General features: G+C 32.1%; 1 protein-coding gene across 1 annotated transcript; it reads right to left on the minus strand.

The window, feature by feature from the left end:
- Positions 1 to 312: 312 nt before the first annotated feature.
- On the minus strand, positions 313 to 7,848 carry LOC123670245 (lipopolysaccharide-induced tumor necrosis factor-alpha factor homolog). The gene is made up of 3 exons (XM_045603752.1): positions 7,760 to 7,848; positions 6,973 to 7,111; positions 313 to 1,597 (listed from the first exon to the last, which is right to left on the minus strand). Exons 2-3 carry the CDS (start codon positions 7,104 to 7,106, stop codon positions 1,495 to 1,497), a joined length of 237 nt encoding a protein of 78 aa, XP_045459708.1. The 5' UTR covers positions 7,107 to 7,111; positions 7,760 to 7,848; the 3' UTR covers positions 313 to 1,494.
- Positions 7,849 to 12,301: the final 4,453 nt, after the last annotated feature.

Below are 12,301 nucleotides of genomic sequence, written 5' to 3' on the forward strand. Positions count from 1 at the left end.
ATTTGATTCGAATTCAAATTTGATTTTGATGATTGCTGTTATAATTTCAATTTTGATTATTGTTGTTATAATCAAAAGCTGATGCTTGTCTTGTGGTCCCATTAAAATCTTATCGAGCTCTGATGACTATTTTTTGAGTAATCTCTGATACCGCGTATTAACTTAACTATTTTTTCGTTTTCGTACGGTGTGTTACTTATCAATGTACTTGAAGTCGGTTTTTTTTCATTTGCAAGCAAACAAAATTATTCTATTCTTAATACTTATTACATATTTATAAAACATATTACATATTTTAATAAATAAGAATTGTTTTTTTTTTTCATTAATAAGAATTTTTATTACAATATTAATGTCATAATTGTATCGTCTAACAAGTTCGTAAGGCGTATAATCATATGGAGAGTCAATTATAAAACAAACAGACTATATGTAATCTCGATCTTTAATTAATAAAGTACATAATACAATACAAATGCTTTAAATTTTAATACATATCAATAAAATCTCTTAAGGTATTAATTTTGATGCGTATTGTTATAAAAAGTGTTTAATAAATGTCAGAACTAGACTAACGTCACTTTAAAAATTTTCTGACGAAAAATCTGAGTCGAGTCCTAACTTTAAATATTAATCAATTTTAACAAACTTTATAAATCTTGAAATATAATCTGATTGGCCGTAAATAAAGCAAACACTTCTTCTTCCTATAATAATTAACAATCATACTCTTAATGTGTACATTATTAGTAATATTTCGATATTAGTATTACTTACAGAAGTTACACGTAATGTAACCTAAATAAGTACCACAGTACCTAATAGTACACACTGTGAGATAACAAAACATCCAAACTTAACTAACACTTAGCTGATTTTCGTCCATGTAAATATTTCGTATTTAAAATATAATTTAAAAAAATTAAAAGTGGAAAACTCTCGTTACACTTATTTAAATAAATTTTACTCTATGGCAATAATTTAATGAAAAATGATATTTGAAACATACTTTGGTATGTTTAATATACTTTAGAACGTAGAATATCTGACTCTGGTACACTCGTCGAGGAGCAGAAAACCGAAACTGATGCATCGACTTCAGATAACTGTTCCATTTCCTCCATTCTAAGCGCTGGGCTTAAATTTTAGTCTGTCGAGAGAATTTAAAGCTTCACGCAAAGAGAAACGGCTGTACGTGGTATAATGAAATTCAATCCGCTTAGATAGTTTTGTAGACGCTATTTGCTTGTTATATACAGTCATAGTGTTCTGGTGTACTTCACACAGTTATCAGTAAAATTTCTTATCTACATACAACAATAAGGTGGTAAGTGCATAAAATGCTTAAAATGTGTTATCATGGTTTCAGAACTTCACCCAATAGGAAATAGTTTTGTCTTTCATTATAATTCCTCAAGCATTTATACCAAGCTAATGATTCGTATAAAGGTATATTTTATTTTTTGGTTTTAAAGACACTTAAACGTTGAGATTTTATGCTTGATATGTTCCGATGTAAGCATTGCAACTCGGACAATAGTGGTCGGCGTTTTGGCAAGAGTCGACACAATAAGGAATGCAAACGCAAGGCCAGCATCTGAAACAAAAAAAAAAGCATGACTAAGATACTAAAGATAAAAAAAAGGAGGAAGAAATCTATAAAAGCCGATGAAAAAAAACTGCCGCGTTCCATCAGTTAATGGTTACGTCACGTCAGCTAGCACTCGATTCTTTTGATTCGGATTGACTGCGAATTTACGAAATGGAGTTTCGACTTATCATTTTAATTTTCTCGATACGCAATTCATATACAAACATTTCTACGATCTAATGCAACTCATATATTAGATAATTTTTAACAAAACAATATTTACGATTTCAGTATATTATGTATAAGTTATCTATCTAAAATGTAATGATAATAATACTTATTCAACTTTGTTATTGATTTTAAGTAATCGAGATCTGACAATTACTTTTTATCTAATAATGCGTATTTGTAATAATGTATAATAAAATGAAGACGTGGTTTTTTTTTGGAAAAAAACATAATTATGTACGATTTGTTTTTGTGTTACCCACACATTAGGGAATTCTAAACACTTTTTAATATCATATTAAGAAATCGACCGCTCCAGCGGGGATCGAACCTGCATCTCCGACTGACCGTGTTGGTGCTCTAGCCAATTAAGCTATGGAACGGTGTACCCGTTAGATTTAATTTATAATTGATTATATAAAATCATCATATCAAAAATTTCAATCTAACGGGTACGGTAACGGGTCGGAGATACGGAGATGATATTAGAAACATAATTATGTATAATTATGATCTTGTTATGAAAAAATTCACGAAGGGGCGGGTGGGTTCGCTTGCTCGCCCTGTGGCGCGAAAGCGCGTGGCGGCCGGGTTGCGCTACGCTCTCTGGAACTTGCTTGATTGCTCGGCTCTCGGATCCGGCTATGGAAGTCAGGTTTACCCTTCTCATGTGCTCTGCACTACGGTTGGCCCGTAAGGGCAAGCGTCGGTGGGGTTGCAGAAGCAAGCCATAGCGTCCCCGCGATCCCGCCATATAAACGCATCGGCGGAACACACGTAGAGTCTGACACTCCCCTGGTACCCCTTCGCCATCGGAGGATGTCCATGAGGATTTTCCCCACGTAAAAAAAAGATTGCGGAAAACTGGGATATTTTGCGCGAACATGGGGAGGCCTATGTCCAGCAGTGAACTGTGATAGACTGAAGTGATAGTGATATTAGAACATTACAGTAACCAAATAAGGTATGGTAATTTTTTTTGATGGTAATACAATTTTGTATGATAAAATGAATCCCCAAAATATACGTACGTGGATAATTTACAAACAACTGCACTAAATTAGATTATTTGGAATTTACTTCTTAAGACACCGAGTGATGAAAAAAAAAATTAAGAAAAGACTGGGGTATGAAAAAAAATATAAGGAGTTGTATAAAACAACACTGAGTTATGTGGCTGAGAATTTTACACATTTAAGGCATATACATTTTAGCTGTTTACATATGTAAGATATACCTGGATATAATAGTATACCAGCATTTAGTGTACCGATACAAATAACAAGCATCAATTTATATCTTTATTAGGAAGTATTATTACTTTTAATAATTGTAATTTCCTTTTAATAAACTGCAGGCGCATGTTGGAGCTATTGTAGCTAGTTATTGTCAGAAGAATGATTGTGTAAATATTTGTGTTTGTTGGCAAAAAAAATACTTCAATTAGGTACATCGACAAGTAATACAACATAGGTAGACGAAAAAATAATCAAGTGAATACGCATTATCAAAGATTACTCAAAAAGTAGTCATCAGATCTTTATGAAATTTAAATGTGACTACATGATAAACATTGGCTTTCGATTGAATTAAAAATCATCAAAATCGGTACACCCAGTAAAAAATTATGCGGATTTTCGAGGGTTTCCCTCGATTTCTCTGGGATTCCATCATCAGATCCTAGTCTCCTTATCATGGTACTACACTTAGGATATCACCTTGCCAACAAAAAAAAATGTCAAAATCGGTTCATAAACGACGAAGCTATCCCCGAATACATAAATATATATATACGGTCGAATTGAGTAACCTCCTCCTTTTTGAAGTCAGTTAAAAATATATATAAATATTCACGGTAAAAAAATCAGTATGAAGTCAGTCAGTATTATTATTACTGGTGATCTATACGATTATGACTCATAGCAATTAATTAAATTACTAAAAACGACAATGAGCTATTTAGAACAATTAGGCAAGAGACACGTTCAATTAATTAATTGAATTCGTCAGCAATGAACTATGTGATAATAATTACTATATAATGATCAGTTGATTTATATATAATTGTATGTATTTAGCTAACTGATAAATAATACCGCTTAAAAGAATACAAGTTTGTTTCATAAGGCTTATGTTAAGGTTTCAAAGTCAAACAGCTCCAAATTTTGAGCAAGATATTTGTTGCTGTGCTCAACCTCAGTGGTAATAAGATAACTCCTTAACTCAATAGAAAATTGTATTATATCTTGATATTCGAAATTTTACTACCTCAGGCTTCATTAAAAATAGGTCTGCAATATTAAACTTAGCTGTTTCTGTAGATAAGATTACAAATTTCATTCGATAAGAACAGTCAATTGGCCTGCAATTATACGGTTTACCTACAACGTTTGATCTTGGTCATTACAATGTTCGGAAATGTGTTTTTAATTTGGATTTGATGGAAATATCTTATCTTACCTACATAGAACATTAAAAAAATGGTGTGAGAAAAATTATATGCATACGCATAACTGGACCATCATCTAGTCTAAATCTATCTAGTATAAATGTGACATAAGGTACGACGTATGGTATTAGTAATATTTAAAACTGTTAGTTTTTAGGACAGATATACATATGTACGATTTTATTTTTGTATTACCCACACATTAGGAATTCTAAACATTTTTGAATATCATATCAAAAATTGGCCGCTCCAGCGGGATTCGAACCCGCGTCTTCCGACACGGTCAGTCGGAGACGCGGGTTCGAATCCCGCTGGAGCGGTCAAATTTTGATATGATATTCAAAAATGTTTAGATATACATACTACATTGTGTTGGCTTAGTATAAGATAAATATATCTCAGTTAATAAAAAAAAAATATTACACCAACTTTCGTGCAATTAGTGTACACAAGGCTTTCAGTTACAGATAAAAGGCTTATGATATTTAATCTCATCTCTCTAGAACCTAGATTACGTATTTGCACAAATATGCCATATTATACATATATAAACAATAAAAGTTGTAATTACAATAGATACGCTACCATAACAATATCTATATAGTCGTACTATAAACAATTCTGTTTTTTAACCTGTCATCCAACATATTAAAACATACTTAATTAGCTAAAATAATACACACCCTTTTTATAATTTTATATTTGTGGCTGACGAAATTTTTATATTATAGATATACAACGTTTTGTAAAAAGTAGGTGAATATATCGATTTTTAAGCAAACATACCACACGAGCGTCACAATTCAGTTTTATAAACATAAGCGATACAAGTGCCAGTTATTCTTGTAATTATAACGCCCCAAAGGCTAATCCCAATAACTTTGCATGGTAAAACTTAAACACTTTCGTTGTTTATTCACATAATAAATGTGTTTTATTTGATATTAAAAATTGTTTATTTACAGTAATTAAAGTGATGATATAATATAATTTCTATCTTTAATATATACTAGCTGCTGCCCGCGACGTCGTCTGCGTGAACGCTATACAGCACCAAAAATACTTACGATTATACATATAATAAAATGGTAGGAAAGTCAAAACTGTACATTGAATATTTTTTTGAAAGAATACTTGGGGTGTGATCTACAATCGATACCGAAGCCAAAAATATAGTTTTTAGAATTTTTGTTATTAAATGTACTAGCGACCCGCCCCGGCTTCGCACGGGTGCAACGCTGATACTAAATATACTACAGAATGTCTTTATTTATTGTATAAAGCTAGCTTATAGCATGGTTATTAACATAATAACAACATTCAAATATGCATCGTTAGATTACACGTTGTTACAGAATGCGTTGAAGAAATAAAGGTTCACTGCTCGTTCCCCGTAGGTGATAGCGTGATAATTTGTAGCCTATATATTGACCCGACTTCTTAATAATATTCGTGCCAAATTTGAAGTAAATCCATGCAGTGCTTTTTAAGTATATCCCGGATATACTAAAAATTCTAAAAACTATATTTTTGGCTTCGGTATCGATTCTAGATCACACCCCAAGTATTCTTTTAAAAAAATATTCAATGTACAGTTTTGACTTTCCTACCATTTTATTATATGTATAGATAAATTACGCGTCACGTTGTTTGTCCGCGGCGGACTCCTAACCTACTTAACCGATTTTAATCAAATTTGCACACCGTCTTCAGTTTGATCCAACTTGAAAGATATGCTATATTTCATTTTTATATAAGTAAATAATTATTATATTAAAAAAAAAATAAGCCAGTACGAAGTTCTCCAGGTCGGCTAGTTGTTTATAAATTAGTTTCATGGTACTAATTTTCTAGTAAAGCAGTAGCACCTCCGTTTTGAAATTATAATCGTAAAGATTGTAAGGATTTGTAGTAAATTAATTCACTTGTATTTTTGTTTGTACACTAGTGACAAGAGGGTTGGTGCATTTTTTGCCCAGAGAAACGGCACGGCATAGCGATTCAACGGGGAAATGCCGCCAGCATTCTTGGCACAATTCCACGCGGACATGATTTGTACCAAAACTATCTTTAAATAGTAGTAGTTAGTTAGTAGTTGGTATAGTTCTTAAGTTTTAAATTATAAAAAATATATATATAAGATATAAATAAATAAAGGTTATGCTTTGAAAAAAAAATTGTAGTAATAATAAATTTATAGCGTACGAAATTTTAACAAAAAAAATGTTATGATAATATATCTTCTGCGTGTTTAGATTTCAACGTTTCAACAACGAGCCTCATACGAGCCACTGTTTGTTCTTGCTACGTAAGACATAATAACATTATTTATTTAATTTGGCACCAAACTGTAAATTGTTATGATATAACTCTAGAATTCTTAGATTTCAACATTTACTTATAACAAGCTCTATATCGCTAGCTAGCTAGCTGATCGTACTTACTACATAAGACGATTTAGTATACTAAGGTAAACGGCAGATAATCGAATTTATTTTATTGTATTTATTAATGATACACAAAAAATATACATATAAATTAATAAGAGTTATAAACAATACGCCAAATATGTGTCCAAATTAAAGCAGAAGCTGAAGACAAATGTATAGAAAAAAAAGTTTTGAAGTTATTTTACGTTAGCTATAGTACATAAAAACTAAAAAATAGTAAATTACAGATAAGGACGTAAAATTAATTTACTCACAGACATAAGCATAAAATTAATGCTATAATGTGAGTTCTCGTCGTCGCCTTGTGATTGACTTTAGTGACTACGCTGGCGTTACAGGACGGGCAGACGATTGTGCTGGGTTTAGGTCCAACCGGTTGGACGTTCATTGTGTCTGGAAAAATATATTTAATATCAAAATTAATTATGTTCAGCTTATTTAACTAATTACTAACTAATTTTTCTTACAAATGAACTATTGTTCATTTGTAAGAAAAATTTGAAATATATTTCATACCACCAAATATGTAGTTTTGTAGTAATAATCAAAAAGTCAATTATATCAGGTTATACTTATACACGACCTTCAGTTTTACATTTTTGCATCAAATAATAGAAGTATTATAAGTGTAAACTATAACTTTTTGTTCGTGAGACTATTGTGTTCTAGTTATACCTACGTTACTTTCTATTATTGTACAAGGAACGCTAACATTCTATTCACATTCAAATAATCCAAATTACCAAATAAAATAAACAATATATATATTTCTCACTGTAAAATAATTTATTAAAGTTATAGGTATATGTTACCTTTTCCTACGAGTATTATATTCCTTTAATACGTCATTACTATAGTCATTGGTATTACTTAACTACCTACAAAATCAAACAATTTCAAATTTAGTTCAAATCTATCCACATAAATCTACACCATAGGAATTTATACTAACAAAATGCGAATTATAAAATAATTTTATAACAAAAAATTTACATAATTATTATGAGAAAATAAATAATAAACATTATTAACATGGCCTACCTGTTTGTAAAGTTATTACTTTAAAAACTACACTGTTTACACTTTGCTACCGAGGCGACCGTATAGCAACACAATCAACAGGCGACTAAAAAATAGCACGCGGTCGCTTATAACATTTATTTAATGACTTATCTTTTATTGTTAATTTATTAAAATATGTATTTTACAACGACTTTATGGGAATTACCTGATGTCATCATCCATATAAATTTAAAGATATATCTTTATATATTATAAAGGGAACGAAACAGATACAAATTTTGTTAAAAAATTATTGATAAACATCGTATTGACAGCGATTAAAAATAAGACTTTTTATTATTAAAGATAATATAAAAAATGATAATAATTAATTACTAAAACGATATATGACAGCTTACAAAAAATATGCACCTTCACAATCGATATCTTTTGAGTTTATTATTTAGTCTATAAATACTATAAAATAAATTGAATTAACATATTGTACCGATTACCTTGAGAATTACAAAATACATTTATATGTACTTCACGCCGAATCTTCAGATTTTTTAGATTTTTATTAATTGATTGTCTAAGGAAAAATGTGGTTTATCCTCGTATGGATAGGCAACATAAATAATGAAATTAAAATTTAATTTTATAAGATTTTTTGGATATTCCGTAAACTGTGAACGGATGTGTGAACGGAACGGATAATTTTAGATATTTTTTTAACAAACTTTTAGTTCACTTTTGAATTGTTTGTTTAAAGAAAACTTTCTATAATTTAATCCTTTTTTTTTTTACTCCTGGCTTACATCGATACCTAAATGCTATTTACTCGCTACGCCTCACATGTTTCGCTCGATTTGCAGCCGTACGTCAAAATTATAATATTAAAATCGAAAATTTTAAATTTTAATATCAATTTTACTAATAAATTTAACTGGAATGTATGTAACTGTAATCACACTTTTTCTATATAATTTTGTTCTGAGCCTACATAGACAATAATAAATTAGTTTCTCGAGTTTAGTTTCCGTCAGACCTTGGCATTACTTTAAAAATATATAATAATTTTATATTTGAATTGTGTGTCTATTGCGTGTAAGATAAAAAAGTTTTGCCGTAAATTAGTATTATTTATTATGAAAATGAAAAATAAATGAATGTTTTAATAAAAACGTGTGTGTTAACTCCCACATACGACTACAGTTTACTCCTTTATTTTAATGACTACCGTGATAGATGGATATATGTGGTAAAAAGTCACTCTCAGAGCAGGTAATATAGTTTTTGCTACAACGGAACTGAATTAATAGAACCTATGTTAACTGAACAGAGCCATCTTTTCCTTCTAATCGCCACAGTCTCACTATAAGATATTTATTTATTATGTAAAACCTGTTTTAATAAAAACCATCGAGATCGACGTTTTTACTAACACTCCGAGGCACGTTGGAGAGCTCCGACCGAAATAGCGACGTCTGTATTTTATGAACGTTACACCGTCCGAACGGTAATAATGAAAATATATGTGCTATTTGCATTGATTTATAAAATAGTTTTTTTATAGATCAATGGCTATTTAACGATTTCTGTTATATTAGAATCGAAAAGAAATAATAAATTATTCTGTTTCTTTTTTACGTAAAACCATAGGTACGCGTTTTTGTGTACACATATAAAAACTCAATTTGAATTAGTTGTAACAAACGTTCAATCGTAATCAAGTCACAAAAAATATTTCTTACGAGCGTACATATGTGTGTACGAGTATACGATTAATGTGTGAACGTAAAGCAGCTATTTAAAGTACCTACTGATTGTTAAATAGGGCATTTAGACAATAAATTAATGCTTAAATGTGCCTAATGTGGGAAACAAAACGGCTTCTATTTCCGTGACAATCACCTTCTTATTCTTCTATCTTTATTTTGGCCGATGATTTTGCCAATAATAAGTGCTAAAAATAAATTATAAAGTTCGGAGACGAATTCGTGACATTATCGATGCCGCTGGCGTTGACCTAGAGTATCAATGTCAAGGCTCGTGATCGGCGCGACGGAAAACGTCAACAGTAATGGTTATTTATAAAGTTCGTTCCATATTTGTTGTGCAGCTCATCTGATGGTAATCGATTACCGTAGCTTATAGACGCAAAAAGCAATACATTTTCCGATCCTTTATATTTATTTGTATCATCTACACCCGCACCACTCTGCGTAAGGTAACCAGAGCTAATGGGAGGATTGGTCTCGCCATCGTGCCTCGGAGAGCACGTTAAACCGTTCGGTCAACCGGGACCACCTGATACCATCGTGTACACCTGATAGCGATCGTTACTCATAGCAAGAAATATATCCGCCAACCCGCATTGAAGCAGAGTGGTGCATTAAGCTCTCCTTTTTCTACATGAGGTATGAGGCCTATGCCCAGCAGTGGGATATTAAAGACTGAATCGTAAGCGTTGTCTATTTTTTTATGAATTCTTTTCCTTGTCCTATCCATACTAGACTAGCCCGTTGGCGCAGTTTGTAGTGGTCCTGCTTTCTGCTCCGTGTAATAATTGTATTTTTATATTTATGTATTTATATGTATTATTTTTATGTATATTTATCAAAAAAATCTATAACAGTTTAACACAGGCATAAAGTTGCTTACCATAAGAACAGACGACAGTGTATATGTGATAAAATATTTATTATTTATTATTATATCCATTTTCGAAGAATAAAAAGATTGAAGAAATTAAAGCTATCTATTTATTCCAGTCGCAGAGCTTCGATAACACTGTAACGGGAAAAGATCAATATTTAGTAGCTTGTTATAAGCTTCTTAGTTTTCTATTTAGTACAAGATTATTATCATCATTATCATCACTTCAGCCTACCACAGTCCACTGCTGGACATAGGCCTCTACAAGTTCACGCCAAACATGTCGCGAACTCATGTATGTTTCCCATAGTCACCACGCTGGGCAGGCGAATTGGTGACCGCGTACAAGATACAGTTATGATAAACTAAAAGCTGTCAAAACATAGTAATATAAACATAATTAAGTCAAGAAAAATAGTAACAAAAAATATGATATGTTATAATTTTAAACTGTGTCGGTTTACAAGCCATGCTTAGTAACTAAGAATAACGTATAATACATTGATATCAGGTTACACATACTTCTTATAGACATAATTAAATTATGTGTAACACATTCTGTGGACACCTTAAGGTAATAAACACGTTTTTACTTAGTAACTAGAAGCACTTTTTTGTAATCGATGACAATGTATAATTATAGTTGGTTACATATTATTCTATCATAATTTTAAGCGACAAAAAAGAATACGCAATCATATTTACTTGAAAACAAAAAAAACGTCCAGTTACATTAACGAGTAATAATACAATGTAACTCAAAAAGTACTCGTTCATTATCCGTCGACTTTAAACAATACAATTAAACAAGCATCAGCTTTCGATAAAAATCAGTACACCCAATAAACATTTATGAGGTGTAATAAAATGTACAGCCATGGATTGTACCTGTAGCGCTGGCGGTTGCGGGTTCGATCCCCGCACATGACAAACATTTGTATTGGCCATATAGGTGTTTGCCGTGGTCTGGGTGTTTGTGCAGTCCTTGTAGGTTTCCCCACCGTGCCTCGGACAGCACGTTAAGCCGTCGGTCCCGATTGTTATCATGTAGACCTGATAGCGATCGTTACTCATATTAGGGAATATATCCGCCAACCCGCAGTGGAGCAGCGTGGTGGATTAAGCTCTGATCCTTCTCCTATATGGGGAAAGAGGCCTATGCCCAGTTGTGGGATATTACAGGCTGAAGCGAGAAAAAGTCAAGTAAATGCGCATTACTATCATATACATATAACTCAAAAAGAACTCATCAGATCTCGATAAAATTAAAACAGGATCACATTACAAGCACAGACTTTCGATTAAAGAATGAATTATTAAAATCGATCATCATCATTACAGCCTATACAGTCCACTGCTGGACATAGGCCTCCACAAGTTTACGCCAAAAATAACGTGAACTCATGTGTTTTGCCCATAGTCACCACGCTGGGCAGGCGGGTTGGTGACCGCAGTACTGGCTTTGTCGCACCGAAGACGCTGCTGCCCGTCTTCGACCTGTGTATTTCAAAGCCAGCAGTTGGATGGTTATCTCGCCATCAGTCGGTTTCTTAAGTTCCAAGGTGGTAGTGGAACTGTATTAAAATCGATACACTTAGTAAAATGTAATCATTAATATTAGTATAATAAAATAAAGTCGCTTCTCGCTGTCTGTATGCTTAGATCTTTAAAACTACGCTACTACTTGAGTAAATAGAGTGATTCCAGAGGAAGGTTTATATGTATAATACATGCATAATATCGTAGAGAAACACTGATAGTTTTTGCAACCGTGTGTAGCCGGGGCAGGTCGCTAGTTATCTGATAAAATAATACAATAAATAATAGAATTATTTCGCTTCGTCCACTTTCATTATTCCCTTCATACATGCTCTTCGGTTTAGGGTACTCTCGACCTGGGCTTTTTTCAAGGCGTCCCTTATT

This window comes from Melitaea cinxia, chromosome 4 (assembly GCF_905220565.1).
Source record: "Melitaea cinxia chromosome 4, ilMelCinx1.1, whole genome shotgun sequence".
NCBI classification, from domain to species: domain Eukaryota; kingdom Metazoa; phylum Arthropoda; class Insecta; order Lepidoptera; family Nymphalidae; genus Melitaea; species Melitaea cinxia.